This window comes from Silurus meridionalis, chromosome 7 (assembly GCF_014805685.1).
Source record: "Silurus meridionalis isolate SWU-2019-XX chromosome 7, ASM1480568v1, whole genome shotgun sequence".
NCBI classification, from domain to species: Eukaryota; Metazoa; Chordata; class Actinopteri; order Siluriformes; family Siluridae; genus Silurus; species Silurus meridionalis.
In genome coordinates, this window is record NC_060890.1 from 3,605,217 (window position 1) to 3,628,154 (window position 22,938).

General features: G+C 36.6%; 1 protein-coding gene across 3 annotated transcripts in view; it reads left to right on the plus strand.

The window, feature by feature from the left end:
• Positions 1–22,938, plus strand: part of LOC124388666 (zinc transporter ZIP11-like) — a 124,084-nt gene that overhangs the window by 86,820 nt on the left and 14,326 nt on the right. For all 3 annotated transcript variants that reach the window (XM_046853567.1, XM_046853569.1, XM_046853568.1), the window contains exons 6-7: positions 8,140–8,310; positions 17,790–17,859. In XM_046853567.1, the coding sequence (XP_046709523.1) occupies positions 8,140–8,310; positions 17,790–17,859 (241 nt within the window). The remainder of the gene's footprint in view (positions 1–8,139; positions 8,311–17,789; positions 17,860–22,938) is intronic.

Here is a 22,938-nt window from a genome sequence, read left to right on the forward strand (position 1 = left end):
TAGGGTCAAAGGTCATGAAGTGTCACACTTTAGTGTTATGTAATAAAAGTTAATTGGGAATAGATCCAATCTGCACCTTTCAGAATGATTGCCAATTTGTGAGCAAATTCTCGAGGGATTTAGCTGCTCCAGTGTTTTGGAAAGGCTGCTACACTAAACACTGGGTCTATGATTTTAAAGTACCTGCTGCTACATTGTCGTGGAATTTCATAACAAATGTTAATATCCCCAGTCTTAGTCTTGGTTTGCTCAACCACACAGTGGCGCTACAGTGATTGAAACGAAAAGGTTTTTTACGAACACTGGATGTAAAGTTTGAACTGTTTGTCATAGACTGGTGTCTTATATCACATGCTTGAGATAAAAAAAAACAGATCATCTTATTTCCTTTCTTTAGATCTCATTACTTTCATTTATTTTCATGAAAAATATTTGTGCCATTTAGAATTTTCTGAAAATAACTGTTTGCAAAATCTTCCTGAATCATTTTTTCGGGAACTTCAACAGCTCATCACCAAGTTTGGCAGGGAACTTCACACATTTTGACTATTTGCATTTAAGAAATTAAAAATACTGTGATATCTATTAGAATGTAGAAACTGAAAAAGTAAGCTTTAATCTTGGAGTAAAATTAATATCTAATGACAATTCGCTAACTAGTTAGCTTGATTTCATTTTTTTTCTAATTGCTATTTGTATAATTATTGTTGAACCAACATCTAAAATTTAATTAACAGCTACAGGGACTATCTGTCTATTTGATACAAATTATTCATGAATTCTGATTTTCGGAGTATATTTCTACTTACAGAAAGCGTTAAATGCTTAAAAATTAATCCTGTGGTTAATGTGTTCGTTTGGGGCATTTAATATAAAACTATTTACTGTGTGTTAATGTGGATTACATTAGTCGAGACACTGTAATTGTTCTGGTTCTGTTAATGCTGGTGGAATCCTAGCAGGTTCATTTAGTTTGTTCCATGTGTCCGTCACCAGAAGGCTGGAATGAGTCAGTGTGCAATTTAATCGTACAGAAAAAAAGGTAAACGAAAAGAGTTACGGTTATCATTAGGAACTGGTGTTTTTTTATATTGGCTCGATATCCTGCGGTGTGGTATGGTGACCTTTAAATAATGAGTTTGTTGTGTGAGAAGTTGTAGCTTAAGATTTGAGATATGATGTGTGTTTATCTGTGAAGTGGACTTCTCAACAGGCCTTCAATATTTAAATACATTTGTTGTGCTTCTCTAGTAGCACTGACCAGAGTTTAGAAAGTATACTGTACATCATTGTAATGCTCAGAATCATTGAGTTAGTAATGCGTTATACCAGTGCACATATTCTTAGGTTAGTTTATTAGGCAATAAATATATATTGGGAAAAAACTGTCATAAACCCACAACAGCTTAATTAATGCATTAATTTTTCAGTAACTCTTGTATCCTTCACCTGGTCAGGTGATTCAGGAGCCTGATTCAGATTGAGCCTCATGAATCAGTTTAGATATAAATTAATTTATTTGCCATGTTTTTTGCACCACAAATTTGATATATTAATTGAACTCTAGTTTATAAAATCCATCATGGGTATATATAGATTAATGTATATTTATGTATAAGGAGTTACGGCATGTTATGGGTGCAGTATATATTTCATGTATTTGAACATGCATGCACTTAATGAAACCTCTGTCAAATCCTGTTAATGAAAGCCAGAAGAAATCCATAAATGAAACAAATAAGACTACTCAGTAAATCAGCACAAAAGAATTGATGACCTAAAAATGGCTCTGTGTGTGTGTGTGTGTGTGTGTGTGTGTGTGTGTGTGTGTGTGTGTGTGTGTGTGTGTGCGTGTGCGTGCACAGTAAGTTACAGACAAGATGCTTTCTTTGAGCTCTGCATTTCATGAAGCTTTGTGGGTGTTACTAAATATAAATCAGCTGTGTCTTGAGCTCCCTCAGTAATTTACTGATTGCTGTGGCGACCCCTAATGGGAGAAGCCGAAAGAAAGTTTTTTTTAGTTTAGTTCAGTTATCCACACAGAAATGTGCAGGTCACAAAGGTCAAACCATGAAAAAGTGTCGCATAAAACTCAACAGAAACGTGTAAAAGGTAACTCAAATGAAATTAGATTCGATAGTCAAGTGGTCATTTCTACTATACACAGTGGTACACAGTACAAAGCAAAAAATATATATAATATTGTTTGGTAGTTATTTTTATATCTATAAAGAGCTGATTGCTTGATATCAAAAAGCATTATTATTATTTTTAGTTGTAGCAGTTGTAGAAGTAGTTTTATTGCAATTTTAACTGTAATGCAGAGGTGTAAAGAGTAGCTGAGTAGCTGCTTTTCACAGTGTTTTTTTTGGACTGAAAATCAGGTCAGCGGTGCTAAAAAGTCGCTCACAGGCAGCAGGTGTACATAGATGTACACAGATTGTATCATAAATGTTGTACAGAGTAAAAGTTTATTATATCTTTAATACTCTCTAAAATTAGAAAGTAGCCAAAAAATTACTTAAGTACAGTGAAGTTCATTTATTCAAATACTTTACACCACTGATGTACAAACCCGATTCCAAAAAAGTTGGGACACTGTACAAATTGTGAATAAAAAAGTAATGAAATAATTTACAAATTTCAATCTCATAAACTTATATTTTATTCACAATAGAATATAGATAAAATATCAAATGTTGAAAGTGAGACATTTTGAAATGTCATGGCAAATATTGGCTCATTTTGGATTTCATGAGAGCTACACATTCCAAAAAAGTTGGGACAGGCAGCAATAAGAGGCCGGAAAAGTTAAATGTACATATAAGGAACAGCTGGAGCACCAATCTGCAACTTATTATGTCAATTGGCATCATGATTGTGTATAAAAAGAGCCTCTCAGTGTGGCAGTGTCTCTTAGAAGTCAAGATGGGCAGAGGATCACCAATTCCCCCAATGCTGTGGCCAAAAATTGTGGAGCAACATCAGAAAGGAGTTTCTCAGAGAAAAATTGCAAAGAGTTTGAAGTTCTCATCATCTACATCTAATATTGGTCAGCTAAGATTCAGAGAATCTGGAACACTCTCTGTGCGTAAGGGTCAAGACCGGAAAACCGTACTGGATGCCCGTGATCTTCGGGCCCTTAGACGGCGCTGCATCACATACAGGAATGCTACTGTAATGGAAAACACAACATGGGCTCAGGAATACTTCCAGAAAACATTGTCGATGAAAACAATACACCGTGCCATTCGCCGTTGCCGGCTAAAACTCTATAGGTCACAAAAGAAGCCATATCTAAACATGATCCAGAAGCGCAGGCGTTTTCTCTGGGCCAAGGCTCATTTAAACTGTGGTCAGACGAATCAAAATTTGAAGTTGTTTTTGGACAACTGGGACGCCATGTCATCCGGACTAAAGAGGATAAGGACAACCCAAGTTGTTATCAGGACTCAGTTCAGAAGCCTGCATCTCTGATGGTATGGGGTTGCATGAGTGCGTGTGGCATGGGCAGCTTACACATCTGGAAAAGTACCATCAATGCTGAAAGGTATATCCAAGTACTAGAACAACATATGCTCCCATCCAGACGTCGTTCTATTTCAGGGAAGACCTTGCATTTTTCAACATGACAATGCCAGACCACATACTGCATCAATTACAACATCATGGCTGCATAGAAGAAGGATCCGGGTACTCAAATGGCCAGCCTGCTGTCCTGATCTTTTACCCATAGAAAACAGTTGTCATATCATAAAGAGGAAGATGCGACAAAGACGACCTAAGACAATTGAGTCAAGTAAAGTAAAGTCAAGTTTATTTGTATAGCGCTTTTCACAACAGACATTGTCTCAAAGCAGCTTTACAGAAATCAACAGTCAAGGTTAATGGTGTGCATTTATCCCTGATTAACAAGCCGTGGCGACTGTGGCAAGAAAAAACTCCCTTAGATGTTATGAGGAACCCATCCTCATTTGGGTCTTCATGAGGTGGGACGTGACTGGAGCTGGCCAAACCTCAGGAAGCCTCGGGATGGGGAGAGAAAGAGAAGCAGTGGAGAGAAATTAGCGTAGCTGCTGTTCATGATATTAACAGCACAAGTTGATAATGTGCATGTGATCAGATGTTCTGGAGCACAAGGTTATGATGTGAGACGTATGTTATGTGTAGGCTTTGCTAAAAAGATATGTTTTTAATCTACACTTAAACTGGGTGAGTGTGTCTGAGCCCTGAACACTGTCAGGAAAACTATTCCAAAGTTTAGGAGCTAAATGTGAGAATGATCTACCGCTGAGCAAATAGAAGCCTGTTTTAGACAAGAATGGGACAACATTCCTATTTCTAAACTTGAGCAACTTGTCTCCTCAGTCCCCAGACGTTTGCAGACTGTTATAAAAAGAAGAGGGGATGCCACACAGTGGTAAACATGTCCTTGTCCCAACTGTTTTGATGTGTTGATGCCATGAAATTTAAAATCAATGTATTTTTCCCTTAAAATGAAACATTTGATATGTCATCTATGTTGTATTCTGAATAAAATTTAAATTTGAAACTTCCACATCATTGCATTCTGTTTTTATTCACAATTTGTACAGTGTCCCAATTTTTTGGAATCGGGTTTGTAGTAATGATGAAGTAAAATTAGAGATAAATATTGTACTGTTTTTATTTACACCCATTTATTTTACAAGTGAAATGCACAAGGTAACTGGATATTTGAGTTTTTTTGTATAACAGGGAGACTATTTTTTTGAGAAAACCTTCAAAGCTTTAAGTAAAGTGACTTTAAACACAATTTGAAGATGTGCCTGTGGTTTCATACAGTCAAGGCACACAAAACATATCAAATTCTCTCCATTTTCTGTGCATGCTGTGTGCTACATGCTGAAAAAATCAACATAACAGGGTGCTCTGGCTAAATATGACCAAACCCAACATCTGTAATACCATAAAAGCACTAGCCAGCTGTTTGTAAGTGTAGAAACAAAAATACATTCAGAACAATTTTAAATTTATATTTTTTGTTTATATTGTAAAAATTTGCTGTATAGATGACCGTGCTAAATAAAACCTGCAGCAAAATTTGTAAAACACTTCATAAACTGTAAACCTTTTTATTCACTGTGGAAATTTTCCTCGTTTATTCTGCATTTACATCTCACCGCAGGCCAACGTGAGTGATGCACTGCAAAACCTGGCAAACCAAATATCCGGATTCTCTTTTCATTGTCCTTGGAGACTTTAACAGAGCAAAACTAACTTCTAAAATACAGACAGCAAATTTATTGTCCCACTAGAAAAAAGAACACACTGGATTATTGCTACACAATTCTTAAGGATGCATATCGCTCTGTACCTCGGGCAGCTTTGGGGCACTCCAATCACTGCTTGGTTCATCTTATTTCAACAGTCAAGAGATGGACCAGTGAGGAACTACAAGACAGCTTTGACCACACCGATTAGAGTGTCTTTAAAGCTGGAACTGACAGTCTGGATAAACTGACTGACACTATTTTTGTTAAGTGTGTGTGCCAACCAATACCTTCTGCACATTCAGAAACAACAAACTCACAGCCAAACTTAAACAACTTTGACAGGCCATGGAAGCCCAGATGGTGTCTCCCCCTACTGTCTCAAAGCATGTGCTGACCAACTGGCTCCTATCTTCCCTATCTTTAACAGATCACTGGAGCTGTGTGAAGTCCCCTCCTGCTTTAAACCCTCTACCCCAAGAAACCCTCTATCACAGGACTGACGCTCTGACATCTGTCATCATGAAGACCTTTGAGCATCTGGTATTTGCCCACCTGAAGAATGTGAAAGAACAGCTGTTGGACTGCCTACAGCTTGGCTACTAAGCAAACAGATTAGTGGATGACACATTCTGCAACACCTTGACTGCTCAGAGACATATGCCTGGATTCCTTCTGTCGATTTCAGTTCGCCTTTTATTATAATAATCCCAGAAATTCTCCACTCCAAACCCCTAAAGCTCACTGTATCCTTTGCCATCTGTCAGTGGACCACCAGCTTCCTGACAGGCAGGAAACAACGGGTGAGGCTGGGCATGTTTGCCTCTACTGATACAGATACTGATCTTACATCACAGTGATCCATATCCTTACTTAAGACCTATTGTCTTTTTAGAAGTATTTAAGCTAATTATATCATGTTGTTAAATTACAGTTAGCTAAATTTTTTAGTTGTTGATTATTGGCTTTTTAATAAATTTATCATTTCTGAAATAGTAGCTCAATGGTGGAATGTTGTAAGTTTAAATCCCAGTACCACCAAGCTGCAACTGTTGGTCCCCAGACAAGGCTTTTAACCTTCATCTGGTCCATTGTGAAAATAAGAGAATTATTAGTTGTTCTGGAAAAAAGCTGACAAATGCCATAAATGTGCAAATGTACATGATTTGTCCATCCTTGTGTACAGTATCTATACACTTACACACGTCATATAATAAACAGCAAATCAACCTTTTCTCTTCCTGTTCTAATTGCACTGCTTTTATATTGTCTAGTTAAAATAAATCCTATATCTAAATGTTGATTAGGATACAATTAATACATTTAAACAATTTATAGCATAGCAGTCAAAATCCCAAAATGGTGAGGTGGCGATTACTCTTGCTGCACTGCTCTCCAGTACACTTTACATCCAGCTGAATTGAACTTAATCTTAGCTAATCAGAGTCACGCAATGATTTTAACAGCAATGGATTGTAACAATGGAATGGGATACATTTGTGTATTGAACGGTTGTGTTTTAAGATATGGCTTGAAATAAAACTATTGGAACAGCAAGTCCACTTCCTTTTATTTACATTTTTTTCACTTATTTAAAAAAAATTTTCGTTGTAGACTGAAGACCTTTAAATTTGAGATATGACGATGAATATTAACTGCCTCAGGTCTGTGACTCACTGAAGTCCTTTGTTGTGTTGGTTGTGTTTTGGTCCATTGTCTTGCTGCATGGTGAAGTTTCTTTCACATTTTTCTGTAAATTTGCAAACAGAATGTTACTGTAGACTTTTTTCTGAATTTATTCTGCTGCTACTATCATGAGTTCGATCACTAAAGATCAGTGAGCTGTCGTCTTCTGAAAATTTTGATTTTGTCCACTGTTTTTCAGTGCCTCGGATTGATTTCCGCATTTTTCTTAGCTTTTAAAATGTCTTGCATTTCCAGCATATACAGCTCTCTGATCTTCATGTTTGTTTAGATGTTGCCATTTTATCTTTTGCTAGATTTTATAGTGGACCGATACTGATAGCTAGGTTGGAACGTACTTGCTGATGAATCAACCGATAGCTTTAAAAATGTACACTGAATAAAAAACAAACAAACATAACACTACATGTTAAATAGTACTGAACATTTTCACAAAAAAAATAATAAATATAATTATGTAATTAATAAATTATAGATAATAATGAAAAAGATTACTATTTTTTATTAATATTATTAGTATTAGTATTATTTATTAATTGATAAAATTATTTATACAATTAATAAATATAGCACTCTTCATGCAGCATGCACGTTAAAAACAAACAGCACCTGGCATCAGTGATTCGCCTCTAGAGGCCACAATCATTAAGACAGTGGCTCTTCTCAGCTACTCCAGAAATGGACACAAGCCGGAAAAACTATTGGCACGTATGGTTGTATATATTTTGGCGATAGCCTATAGTTTCAGCAATCAACTTAATCAGTAATACCAATGAATCAGTCAACCTCTAATCTGTGATGCTCAATGGTTTCTGACTGACAATATGGAAGATACACACAGAACATAGTGTGACATACAGTATCTCACAAAAGGGACTGCAGCGTTTACATTTCTGCAACAAAATAGCTATTTCATTAGTTTCAAAGGGGAATGATTTAATATTTGGTGTCCAGGATTTCCAGTACAGTTGACTGCATAGTTTTATGGAAAAACTGACTTGCAGTGTGAGATGTCAACAGAATGCTGAATTACTGCAAAATAAATGGAAAAATGTGAAGGTTGCATGATGATTTTTATTTTATTTAAAATTGACTTCATACCAAGTTTGGATTTAATCTGAGTAAGAATCAAAGCAGTTTTTCTCAGTACCACACTGATTTTTGGTTTCTGTTTTTGTTACAGATAAAATAGAGAATGGAGACGTTTACCAGAGAAGAAAAGCAACCCAATCGAGCCAAGTAGCAGAAGAGAAGGATGTGGGCTCTAGACCACAGGAAGTTATTTGTCAATCAGCAAGCAGCTGGAGACGGATAGTGCTGTTAATTCTGGCTATAACCATACACAACATTCCTGGTAAGTGTTTTTCCCCGTTCCTGTTTTTTTTTTCTTACAGAAAGTTTAACAGAATTTGTCTTTAAAACTATGTTTGTGTGTGTGTGTGTGTGTGTGTGTGTGTGTGTGTGTGTGTGTGTGTGTACCTTTCCGAACCACACTGTTACCAATGAATAGTCTAAACTGGATTGGTGAGAAAATGTGTTCATGTGTGTGTAAAATTCAATAACAAATTCAAGCTTTCATATGAAACACCTGACATTTAATGTCACTGAGGCTGATCTGTTTGCTTCATGTCTCCTGCGATAAATATTTAGTATATGATATAAATATACTACATATCTCTCTGTCTCTTGCTCTAATCTGCTGATCTAATATTTATGCAAATAACATGCGTTAGCTATTAAATGATGTGTTGAGGGCAGGGTTTGATGCTCAGCTGTTTCTCAGCAAGACACATCCCCAGATTCTGAAAAAAGCCGTTTAACAGATAAAAAGAGATCATTTTAATAATACATGACATTTTGTGATACCTAGTAGTTTGTTAATATTAATACTAATCATACTTTATTACATTGAGATTCTATTACATTCTGATTTAGTGTATAGGAAAGCCACTCATCTCCACTGGGCTCAAAGTTTTGTTTATGAAACCTGTTAAAAATGACTTGATGATTTGCTACGGGGCATTGAAGTAATGATTGGCATTATCTTCTTTTGCCAAGAAATGTTTAACTGCACCATGATCTCATGCTTTACATCTCGGTGCCCAATTCTGACCATGTGGATTCGGTTTTCATGTAATATTGATACATTCTGTACAATTAATTTATTCATCAGTAGAACAGTGTAGGTCAAAACAGACATCATGGTTGGGAGTGTTGAATGGGAGTGTTGAGGAAAGCCTAGGATGTGGTGTTTGGTCAGAGTGTTGATTTAACTGCTGAATGAGAACGTTGGATGAGAGAGTCCAATTTAGGTTTAAATAAGATTTTATTAAAGGTAGTGGAATGATTGATTGGTGAATTGATTGGTTAATCCCTCAGTTTTACGCCAAATAGCTTTTCTTTTGAACATGAGTTGACTAGTAATCAATTGCTTAAAACAAATCTGTCAGACACACGTTAACATATTCCCAGATTAGGCATGTTGACTTCCATGCATTTTTATAACCTGTTTGACTGCAGTTTTAATTACCAGCTGATCTGAGTGCTGTTAGTCACAGGGCCTGAATGTTGTATATGAGAACTCTTTAAGTACTGTGTGTGTGTGTGTGTGTGTGTGTGTGTGTGTGTGTGTGTGTGTGTGTGTGTGTGAATTAAAAAAATGGAAATGATTAATATAATGATATTTGATATTAAAAGCTACAGAAACTGAACTTACATTGGTTAAGCATTGCATTTCAAAATGTTGTACATGCTAACAGCATGGTTTCATTTTCATAACTATAAACATATAATATATATCACAAAATTAAAGCTAAAGTGGAAAAGTCAATAATCAATAATCAAGCCGATTGTCTGAAATCTGAAAAGTTTTTTTTTTTTTTTTTTTTTTTTTTAAGCAAAACTTCTAGCTATTTCTTCTTCTTCTTCTTCTTTTGGCTTCTCCCATTAGGGGTCGCCACAGCGTGGAGATCCGCATTTTTGATTTGGCACATGTTTTACGCTGGATGCCCTTCCTAATGAAACCCTCCGGGCTTGGGACCGGCATTATGAGTGCACTGGCTTGTGCAACCCTAATGGCTGGGTTCAAAGATCAATGGCTTATTCTTTGAAATATGTGCCTTTCAGAATGGCAGTGATGCAGTATTTGCATTAAAAAGTCATTCTGCAGCACTGCTTAGATGCTCACAGAAAGATCAGTATTATAAATGCAAACTTCAGATTTGCTAGACATGCTGCAGATGACACTGCAATTTTGGCTATACTAAAAGATACTAATTAAAGCATTTTATGCAAGTTATGCAGTGTGAGACTTAAGAAAACCTATCGATAATTTATATGGCTGAAGTTCTCTGATATATACAGTAAGCTAAAGTTTGTCAAAAAATGTTTGTCTCAATTGTAGTCCCAAATCAGTGTATCAAGTCTGTTTGCATTGATTGCAGTCCAGAGTCATCTTCATGGCTCCTAAGTGGTACCCCCCCTTATAGAGATATGGCGAATGTCACGTAATGAAAGAAGTTCATTAAAGTTCAGTTAAAGAAAGAAGGTAACAAAGACATCAGAATGCCCTGAGACAAGTATAAAAGCAGTCAACAACTTCAATGTGGACAAACATCTTTAAACATGTATCTCAGCTGGCTTTGCTGAAACATTTAGTCAAATCTAAAACAGTCAAATCTAAAACAGTGTTTAGAAATAATTCTACTCAGCAGTAGCGTGCAGGCTCTTCTGGCATGTGGTGTTTTCAAAGCAATAAAGTCATCTTCTTAGGCCATATACTAAGGACTTTCACTTGCACTGATGGCAGGAGGATTCCAGTTTTAGATTTATGTCAAATTTGCGCTTTGTAGGAGGCCCTAGGGTCTCTGTGGACCAGGCATAGTGGCATGACAGAGGTCTACAGTGTTCCAGGATGGTGTTGCAGAAGAGATCCAAGCGCTGTTCACTCAGAACCCCATCAGCAGTTGTGTCAAGGTTCATACACTGCTTGGTGTATGTCAGAGTCTCCATTGTCTTCTGACAGATAGAATTAAGGGACACAAAATACATGGAATACTTTCAGTCTAAACATGAATTTTTTCAGACACATTTTGGAAAAAAATATGTTAGTGAATGTAAATTTTCTCATTGTTTTTCTGACATGTACAGAAGAAAACTTCATCTTACAGAACAAGGATGTTGTAGACTTCTGCACAGAACTTCAGCTTTACACTTTTTGAGAAATGAGCTTGAGCAGAGCTGCAGGGTTTGTTTAGAATTTTGTATTCAAATATTAGCGTGTGTGAGCAGAAATAAACAAGTAATTCAGTGTATTCAGTATTAGTCTTGGTCTTTGTTAAATCCTCAGGTCACTTCTGGAAGAGTAAACACATCTGTTCCATGCAGCTGCTTAATTGGGAATCGATTAATTAATGAGTTTTATTGATTGAGCCGTATTTGTGTGAGGGGTTATAAATTAAGAAGAGATATTTGCACACTAGCACAGTCATATTCATATCTGTACAAAGAAGCAACCAGATTAAAGAACTATTCATGCACGATTAAACACTCTTCTTGTGATTTACAGTAATAGATAAATGTTTTGCACCCTCCTTCTTCTTAAGTAGTTTTTCTTTATTTTTTATTATTTTCAACATTGTACACTAATATTGAAGACATACAAAATATAAATTAACATGTATGGAATGATGTGAATAAAAGAAATGTGTTAAATAACTCAATATCACTCAGTAACTTAATATAACAGAATATCTTTTATCTAATAGATTATTCAGAGTAGCTACATGTAGCTTTGATGCCAGATTGGCAAAATTAATGCCATTCTTTCATCAGATTCACGATGTAGTCACCTGGAAGGGTTTTAGGTCACAGGTGTGGTTTGTCAAGAGTTCATTTGCGACATTTCTTGCCCTCTTAATGTGCTTTAGACCATTATTTGTCTTGTACAGAGCAAAGGGTGAATACAGAGTCAATAGTTTAATTAGTGCTACTACAACTACTGGAAAGAAACACTTAGTTAAGTAAAGAGAAAAGATCCATAATTATTTTAAGGAATAAAGGTCAGTCATTTAAAAAAATCTCAAGAATTTACCAAAATGCAATCTCCATTGCACCCAGGAAAGAACTACCTCTGCTGCAGAAGATATGCTTGTTAGAATTACCAGTCTGAGAAATTGCAGTTTTATTTGAATGCTTCTAGGAGTCCAGGTGGCGGACGTAGGCTTAGACATACTTTATTGATCCTGTGAGGGATGCTGTGTTACAGCAGCAAGTTACACAAACAATATTTAAATAGCAGACTGAAATTAAATAATTTTAACTTTTAGAAATAAATACAATATTGACAGATGATGCTACATAATTACCAGAGTGCAACAGGCAATTCAGAAAGAAAGAAAGAAAGAAAGGAAGAAAGAATGAAATGTGAAAAATTGTCTGTGTGTGTGTGTGTGTGTGTGACAGTGAAAAATGGGATATTAGAAGGGAATGGGAAGTTGCAATTAACATCTGTTACATAGAGGTGCGTCATTGTACAGTGCAAACATATTTTAACATTCACTGTTCAGAGGAGACTTCAGAAGAACAACGCACAGAAGAGATTTTGGAGAACTGTCCTTAAACTTAGTGGGACCATTGTTTGTTTTCCAACAAGGCAATAACCCAAAACACACCTCTTGGTTATGCAAGAGCTTTTTGTGTAAGAAGGATAGTGATGGAGTGCTGAATCAGATGACCTGGCCTCCATAGCCACCCCATCTTAATCCAGTTAAGATGGTTTGGGATTAGTTGGACTGGAGTGATAAAGAAAAAGCAGCCAACATGCATTTAACACCTCAGAATTTGCCAAGATGTTTTAATCTCTACCCTTCTGTATGTAATCTCTACTATTCTTTGTGTAATCAAAAATGGAAGTGATTGAATAATGCATGTTGTAATATAATGTAATGCCATGCAGAGTAACATTGACGCGCTTCCGTAGTTATTTTTGTTCCACGCAGGATTTGTGTCATGTAATAGCTCCATTTATTTGTTCAAAGATGCACCAGTGATGTGGTACACAGAGGTGTAGGATTTAGCTGCCGCTTTCATTTTTTATTGTAATGAAAGGTTGCATTAGGATTGTACAGACTGATAAATAAAGTATAAAAATTATATAAAATAAAATAATATATTCTTTATATAGTTTTATACCTATTTATTAGTCTTCTTTTTTTTCTTTGTATTATTTTTCTCCCCATCCTATTCCCTCATGCCAGACCATCATAATAAGCATTTCATTGCATGTCGTACCCTGTATGTACCGTATATTTCGGACTATAAGCCGCTACTTTTTTCCCACGCTTTGAACCCCGCGGCTTAAACAACGAAGCGGCTTATTTACGAATTTTTCCTGGGTTTTTCCCGGTTTCACAAACTTCAAGCCAACATAACATTAGACCAATGAAATTTCCAAACAGAAACGAAAAAACGCACCTCACCTGTGTTCTGAGCTGCACGGCATCGGGAGAAAAAAAGTTTTTAGGCACGCCGATGAACGCACGAAGATAAACTCCTGAGAGAAATAGTTGTGAAAGGAAGGAGGAAGACAGTGAATAATGACTTTCTTGGTAGGCTACTGTTTAGATACAAGCTGTTGTAGCGTGTTGAGTCTGGGTGAAGGGAGAGCTCGCTAACTCCAGTTACAACAGAAATCATATAAGCACAGACAGGTTTCCAAAACTCGTGCTTTTTTATTTTTCTTGGCAACAGCGTTACGGGTTAGTCAAAGAAACTTAGAAATGAGCATCAGAAAATAATAGTACATACTCCTCTGTCTTGCACACATGCAATAATAGCAGAAAAATGCGGCGGCAGGCTGTTCCCAAAATACCGCTATGTTCCTAAAGGAAGCGCAACATATTTCACCTGTTACACCGTGTAACAGACACTGTCGTTAAAGCCTGTGTAAAGTTCATTAGTTTTTTAATGTAGACACGTGTGGCTTATTTATGTTTAAAATTAAAATCTTTGTCAAAATCAGTGGGTGTGGCTTATATATGGGTGCGCTTTATAGTCCGGAAATTACGGTATGTGCATGTGACAAACCCTAACCCTAACCCTAGATTTGATTTGATTTGATACAGTTGCTTTCCAGTTTCCTTCTGCTCCCATCCCACTGTGAGTCAGGACCTGCATCAATATTAATAAGAATTAATATGAATAATTAAAGTGGATTCAGTGGATTGAGATCAATGACTGCTGCTTCAGTAAGAGTGGAAGATAATGGACAGTTGTTGCTATAATTATACAAGTCACTATGTCTGCCATTTCCGTCTGCTTTGGCTTTGCATCGTCTCATTCCGAGCACAAATTACACTTCACTGCATGCTGTGCTGAGAAATGATCCCTCACACACCTGTGCACATCTCAAATGTGGCAGGAAGCAGGAGCAACTGTGATGAACCCATCAACCCCTGGCTGCTGTTTTTACAGCTCTCAGTAAACTCTAAGATTTAGAACTTTAAAGACAGCAAATAACTGCAGAATTTTCCCCACATGCTTTTCAACAAGTTCGCATTTTTCTTTGATTTAACATATATCTCCTCTTGGACCAGAGAGCAATAAGTTGTCATACAGGAGCCATATAATATTTTCAGTATCATTTTCAGTGTGTAACCACAATGATTTCTACTAAAACACCTTGTGTTCTGGAATTCTACATGGAAATCTGGGAAAACTGAGATTATCCGGACCCTATAGGAACTAATGGGTGAACCCTAGCTTTCACAGTCATTAAGAAATAATGAACTGTGTGCAAACCAGACGTCTCGAGGCAGGCCATAGATCACAGCTTGATGAGGAACACTGCTTCATGGGTTGGACTTGCATTCTGGGTAATGTAGTGACCTCAGGTGATGTCATATGGTCGTTAAATACAGATATAGTAGGGGTGTGACGGTACACATATTCGTACCGGACTTGTAGTTCAGTGCACGTGTGTTCCGAATGCAAACCTTTTTACGTGCAGAACATAGTTACAATAGTTCCCTCAGGAATATATTAAGTTTGTTTATTCTCCACCTCGCACTTTAATAGCAATTTTTTATTATTATTAAATTAGAAAACTTACACAACAATGCCAGGGGTATAAAAAAGAAACTTGACTTAACACATCTGTATTACCCATTTGGGGTCTAACAAATGTAAACTATTTGATAACATTTTTCAGTTTATTTAATTTTATTTAATTTGTGCCAATTAAATAAATTAAATAATTTAATCAATATAATAAAAAATGTATTGCATTAATTTGATTTATTTTATTAAATTTTTTAAGATACTATTTAAAACTTTATTTAAACTTGCTTTAAACATGTAAACTGTTGATCACAAATGTTAATAATAATAAACTGCTTTAATAAAATAAAATAAAAAATCACAACAATTTTATGATTTGCATTTCTTCCTCCTAACCGTACTGAACCATGGATTTTGTGTACCATTACACCCTAGGGTATCTGCACCCATAGTGTGTCTAAACACTATGGTTAATAGGGTGACCTGCTCATAAACCAATAATAGGATCACTAAATTTGCATAAACATGAAGGAGACGTTTTAATTTATTTGACATTACTGTACATCTTTAATTACCCCTGACTCAGCAGAGGTTACCTTCTCGAAATAATGCTGTTAAATCCACATGGACATTTCATTACTTTTACCACCTGCATTTATCCAGAGTGGAAATGTGTGCTATTAATTATGACATGGGTGCAAACGTGTGTGTGTGTGTGTGTGTGTGTGTGTGTGTGTGTGTGTGTGTGTGTGTGTGTGTGTGTGTGTGGAACCTGAGCCCATTATTATCTGATTACTGCAGTGTGACACTCATCTCCTGTAACCTCAGCTGTTTATGAATGTGATAGACTGGAGAAAGTGCTCTCTTGAAAATGTGCTTCTCCTCACCTCAAATGTTTCAATGGATTTCACTGTGAAACACTGACTTGTACAAGAAGCGAATATATAATATTAATTTCTTTACACAGCAAAATAAAGACAAGAAATGAGAAATATAGCACGTTGATAGAATGGCTCACCAGTGCAGTTGTTTTTGGTTATAATAAGCAGCACATGCATGAAATCATGTTCAGATTAATCTGGACCTTTTAGTAACTCTCATTCCTTTAAAAACAACTTCATCGATGGAGACGTTTCACCTGGATGGACTTCCTTGGATGGAGTCTGCTTCTTGTCAATGTTTGTTCCTCATGATGTCACAGGGATTTTTCCTTGCCACAGTCACCACTGGCTTGCTCATAAGCCATAAACAATTATAAGGAATAAATTCAATTCATTTAATTTTTATTTGTATAGTGCTTTTTACAATATATAAAGTGGTTATGAAGTTGTATAAAAGACTGTATAATTTTATTGACTATAAATTAGTTTTTTATAATTGTAAGTTCATCCCTAATGATTGAGCCAATGGCGACTGTGGACTGTGTGTGCATTTACATTGTAAAACTTATAGGCACTAAATTTATACATTCTTTTATTCAACTTTTAAAATAAGAACGAACAAAGTCCATTGTTATTTTTTCCCCAGATGACTTGACTTGAAAGGTAGTGTCCATTATGGATAAATTTCAGCAGCAGATGCCAATCAATTATCTAATACTCCATACTTTAATGATGACAGGAGGCATCATAATCCGAAAACATCTTTTATTCCTATAGGCAAGAACACACTCTATATCTTCATTGTGCCCTTTAGGCCAAACAACTGTCTAACAAATAAATATGTACAATCTGAACTATTGAAATGATCAGCACAACTTTATCATGCTTTGATAACTTTATCTTGCTTTTATCACTATATAACATGGGCATTTCCATGGTGAATTTTTGAAGATAGCTATTGTTACGTCATTCGTTGTAGAACCACAGTTTTACCTGATCAGAAGACAGTTTGTAAATGCACTCTGCAATTTGTGTTTAAAGAAAATTTGCTGGGCCCTTGAGCAAAGCCCTAAAACCCTCCCCTGCTCAGTTGTAAGTCGCTCTGGATAAGGGCGTCTGCCAAATGCCGCAAATGTAAATGTAAAATGCATACTGAATAAAAATAATAGCACTGAACTTTATTACAAAAAAAAGTACTAAATCATGAAAATGTGCTAAATGATATAAATATGAATCTTAATTGAGAAATCTAAATATACAATTAATAGATTATACATAGTATTATATAGCACTCTCTGCACAGAATGCTGTCTCATTTGTACAAACAGTATGTGGTGTCAGTGATTCACCTCTAGAGGCCACTCTCGTAATGACAGCGGACCTAAAGCCGGAAAAACTATCAGTACAGATTTTTGCTGATTATCAAATCCAGATATTATATGAGTAAAAAACTATTAGTTTGGCTGGCTGTAGTTTGGCTGGCTGTAGTTTGGCTGGCTGAGGTTTGGCTGGCTGTAGTTTGGCTGCCTGTAGTTTGGCTGGCTGAGGTTTGGCTGGCTGTAGCTGGCTGTCTACTCCTGGTGTAGGTCAAAATCACAATAGTACATTTAATACATTATAATTAGTTTTATTACACTATAAAGTATGGAAAGACAAAGTTAAATTGAATTATTTCTGAACTTAATGTGTGTTAAATATGTTAAGTTAAATAATGCATGAGTACATGTTGGTATATTTGGAGTGGACAGATTCCTCCCAGGTAAACTAGTGTCTAACGCCGTCCTCACTGAGAGGACATGATCACTTATCTCATCCTCTGTGTGTGTGTGTGTGTGTGTGTGTGTGTGTGTGTGTGTGTGTGTGTGTGTGTGTGTGTGTGTGTGTTTTTATTCAGAGGGCTTGGCTGTTGGGGTGGGTTTTGGAGCTGCTGGAAAATCTTCCTCTGCTACGTTTGAGAGCGCCAGGCAAGTCCCCCTGCATTTTCCTCATACATTGTGTCTTCTGTTATTTTTTTTATTTGATTCATTCATACCAAGCACAGTTGAATTATCTGATCTAAAGGTCAGAAGGTGTTGATTAATTTGCTATAACAGAAGCTCTGGCAACAGTTCCTCCACAAGGAAAATTACATGTTTATAATAATGCGCTTGTTCATAATCAGGTTTCTTTCTCTTGTTCCGAGAGAGAATTGAGAGAGGCTGAGAGGAAGCAGCTGTTTCTCTGGTTTAATTTAAGTAGTACAAACTAACTTGTTTCAATGATGTTTCAACACACGATGTAACTATACATGGATTGAATGTATGATGTCATTTATTATTCATTTATGTAAAAGTTTGCATTTAGTCTATTGCCGTCTCACACTAATAGCTATAAATATATTAACCTGGAGAAATCAGTATTATTTTTTCTAACATTCAGAATCAGGTCCAGAGTCAACGTTTTATTAAAGGTTTTACAGACTTATGTAAATGATTTTAAATTTGAGTGAACACAATCAAATTTTCCAAATATTTATGGCTTGAGTGAATGACAAAGCCCTGTATTTCCAGGGTTTCCTGGGTTTGATGTGAGGTGATTCACATGTTCTCAGCATAAAGATGTGGGATTCTTCATAATTTTTTAGTCTCCAAAATGTGTGTGTGCCCGGTTCACTGTGATGTCAGAGCCGTCCCACCTGGGGTGTGTTTCTTCCTCACCTCTGGTTTTCCTGGCTTAGGCTCCAGATCCAGTGTGACCGAGATAAAAAAAATAAATAAAAAAGCATTACTGGACGTGAGTGCCTCCCAGTGGCTTATTATTTGTATTGCTATACTAATACTATTCAAGTGCCAACAGCGCACGTAGGACGTTTTGGAGACAAGGTGAGGGTGGTGAGATTGAGATGGTTTGGACATGTGCAGAGGAGGGACATGGGGTATATCAGTAAAAGAAACCTGAGGATGGAGCTGCCAGGAAGGAGAAAAAATGGAAGGCCAAGGAGAAGGTTTATGGATGTGGTGAGGAAGACATGCAGGTAGTTGGTTTGAAAGAGGCAGATGTAGAGGACAAAGAGGTATGAAGACTGAGGATCTGCTGTGGTGACCCCTAACGGGAGCAGCCGAAAGAAGAAGAAGAATTTGAGATTTATCATAGATTTATTATTGATTAAGTATAGCGACCAAATTTTAGTTGGACTCCGAAACTGTAAGCAATTCTTCTGGGCAACAGTTCAAGCTTATCAAAGCTGAATTAAATGTGATTGTGAGAAAATCTCAAAGAAACTGTAAAAAAAAAAAAGCCTGTAAATTTGTAAGTGTAAAAAGATCTGTGAGTTCACAATAATCCTCATGACGGGATTAGAAATGTGCAGACAGAAAGCATTGTCTGATGTTTCTGTCCAGACACACCATGTGTGGTGCTGTCCTACACTCCACTGTGTGATGCTGCCATCCAATGGTCATGAACAGGGTGAAATCTGTAAAAGAAATGCAGGTCTGGTGGCAGGGATGTCCAATCTCTTCCACAAAGGGTGCACGTTTTCATTCCAAACAATAAAGGGCCACACCTGATAGTCATTAGATGTAAACAGGTAGAATTGAGTGTGGACTTGATTGGTTGGAATGAAAATCTGCAACAACATCGGCTCTTTGTGGAAAAGATTGGAGACGCCTGGTCGAAGGTATGAGCAGGTTGGTGTTTTTAAGAGGAGAGAGAGAGCTGGTGTGTGTGTGTGTGTGTGTGTGTGTGTGTGTGTGTGTGTGTGTGTGTGTGTGAGAGTGTGTGAGAGATAACGTGTGCACTGTGGGGAGATGTATTACATAATATATGACCAAATATCTTTGAATGAGACCACACATAAGATAGACCTGTGTGTGTGTGTGTGTGTGTGTGTGTGTGTGTGTGTGGTTTGTGAAACCACAAATGGTCTTTTGTCTCAATAAATTTATGCTGAACTAAGAGCATTGTCTCAAATGCAGTGATGTGCACACATGTTGCAGTTATTATAGAACAAGAAAGGAGTCTTTGTTACTCGGACTGTCTGTAATCCACCAAAAAGGAGAAAGAAAAGAGACAGAGAGGAAGGGAGAAAAGGTGAGAATGAAAGAGAGAGAGAGAGGAGAGAAAAAAGAAAGAGAGAGAGAGAAAGAGAGAGAGAGAGAGAGAGGAGAGAGAGAGAGAGAGGAGAGAAAGAGATTGTGTGAGAGAGAGAGAGAGAGAGAAAGGAGAGAGAGGAGAGAAAAGGAAAGAGAGAGAGAGAGAGAGAGAGAGAAAAGGAGAGAGAGAGAGAGAGAGAGAGAGAAAAGGAAAGAGAGAGAGCGATAGAGAAATTCCCAAATCTATTAAAATATAATAGGCTTCAAAATATTTTGGTTTGATGAACAGATGTGAATGCTGCACTGGTGAGGACGGGACTGTTTTTTATCTCACAGCTTCTTAGTCTCAGTTCAAGATAAAGTTATGATTGGAAATGGAATAATTAATTTATAGAAATATTTGTGAGCTGATATCATGTGAAACAGTCAAAAACTGCTGCTTGGAACTGAAAATGATTTCCCACAGTGGAGGTTAGTTCGAGTTTTCACAGCAGAACTCCATTCATTCTCTCACTCTCTCTCTCTCTCTCCCTCTTTTTTCTCCCTCCCTCTCTCTCTTTCTCTCTCTCTCTCTCTATATATATATATCCAAAGGCACTAGGGCAATAAGTCTGTGTGAAACAAAAGTCCGCTTGTTTTCAGAAGAGAAAAACCTCTGTATGCCTTTTTCTCTCTCATTCTCTTTGCTTGTTCTCATGGTCAAAGGCAGTCTTCACATTCCCTCATACCCACACACACTTGGGTGCACTGTTAAAACCAGATGCTTTGAACCTCTTCAAAGCGGCATGGTATTTCTTTACCCTTGTTCCTCCTATGTGAAGAATGTTTTAAAGGTGCTGAGCATATGGTTTTCACTACAGCTGAGAGTTCAGAGCCACAGCTGCACTTCAACTGATGCCTTTTCCAGCATCACACACAATATCCACTTTGTTAAGTGGCTGTAGAGATTCAGAGCCGTTCAGAGACCTGGGTATAACCTCTAACAGCAGCAGCATCTGAGGGTGTGTAATGTTTTTAAAGTGACACACACACACACACACACACACACACACACACACACACACACACACACACACACACAGAGCTCTGTTAAAACTCGCAGGTGTCTTTTAGAAAAGCAGAAATGGCATCATGGTTGTGCGTCAGAAAGCTGTCAGAATAGACTTGATCACACAGAATACGTTCAGCTGAGACACAATCAGGTTCAGAACTCAAAACAACAGTACAGTTTGAAACAGAATGTAAAATGCATTTTGTATTGTTTTCAGTGAAATATTTGCTTTTATATATTTTGCAGACAAAATTAATAATGTAAAATATAATAATGAAGCATGTATATATATATATATATATATATATATATAGAGAGAGAGAGAGAGAGAGAGAGAGAGAGAGAGAGAGAGAGAGAATATTGCTGTTAATTTTTTACAAAAGTTGGTACTGATAAAGTTACCACAGTAAAGTGGGTCTGTGGTGGTACAGAAAAAGAATAATTTAGTTTGATACAAAGCAGAATTACCAGAGTATTACCAGTCTGTAGATTTTTTTTCCTTAAAAAAATATAAATAATACATATTGTATGCAAAATCCAACAAATTAATTACTATAACTCATTAACGTATTAACATATTAATAATAGCAGCTACACATAACATTTACATTGATGGTAGAGGGGGTTGAAGGGGTTGTTTACATACTGGGGTTTGAACCCATCACCTTCTGATCAGAAATCTTTTCCACTGAGCGAACACTTCCACGATCTAGCAGACTGATGATGAGCTACACACTGAATTGGGAGTAGTAGCCACAGCACTGGACAGATTTTCTTCAGTGGAATAATATTACAGACTCAGTTGTTTAGATGTATGAGGACTGTGGTCAGTGTGGCCTTCTCTCTGTTTAACAAACCTGTAGAGTGACACATTATTTAGCAAATGCAACATTACAAACTTTTTTGCATAATTGTTTTTGCATTTTTCTTCCTCATGAATGTACACATAGAACCTCATATTGACAGAAAAACACAGAATTGTTGACATTGTTGCAGATTTATTAAAAAAGAAAAACTGAAATATCACATGGTCCTAAGTATTCAGACCCTTTGCTCAGTATTTAGTAGAAGCCCCCTTTTGATCTAAAACAGCCAGGAGTCTTTTTGGGAAAGATGCAACAAGTTTTTCACACCTGGATTTGGGGATCCTCTGCCATTCCTCCTTGCAGATCCTCTCCAGTTCTGTCAGGTTGGATGGTAAACGTTGGTGGACAGCCATTTTTAGGTCTCTTCCAAAAAAAACCATCCTCATTTTGGAGGTGCTCAAGGTTCAAGGTTTTTATTTGTCAATGCCACCATATGTGCAGACATACAGAGGAATCGAAATACTGTAGGTAAATAGGAACTTATGTCTATGAGCAACAAATATGAGCATCAGAGTTATTTTCTGAATTTATTAAACATTTATAAATGTTTTATAAACAGTATTAAATAACAAATTTCTAAGCCACTGTAATGAAAATGTTAGAAAAAATTCAGTCTAAATTAATCTCAAGTGTGCCATTTGTATTTGGAATATATTACTGTTAACTCTCACTATGAAATCCAAAGTGTTTTCACTCTCACTGAAGCATGCCATCATTAGGCTGAATAATCAACTTAAACCCATCAAAGAGAATACCAGATTACAGTTTACCACAAACATCTACAAAGAAAAAGCCCATACAGTTCTGAAATAACAGCATATTAAACCATATTTTTTCCGGATTTTCTTTTATGTACATTGTTAAATTTCTTACCCAATGTCCTGTATTGTGGTCAGAATGTTGTAAAGAGAATTTGATTCATTGAATTAAAAACTACAATTAAAGTATTACAATTACAGTGCAAACGTCTGTGCACCCTACGGTTTATAAACCTCTAAATGACCAAATCAGTAAAAACAACAAAAATACATCTACTATATTTTAAACAAATTA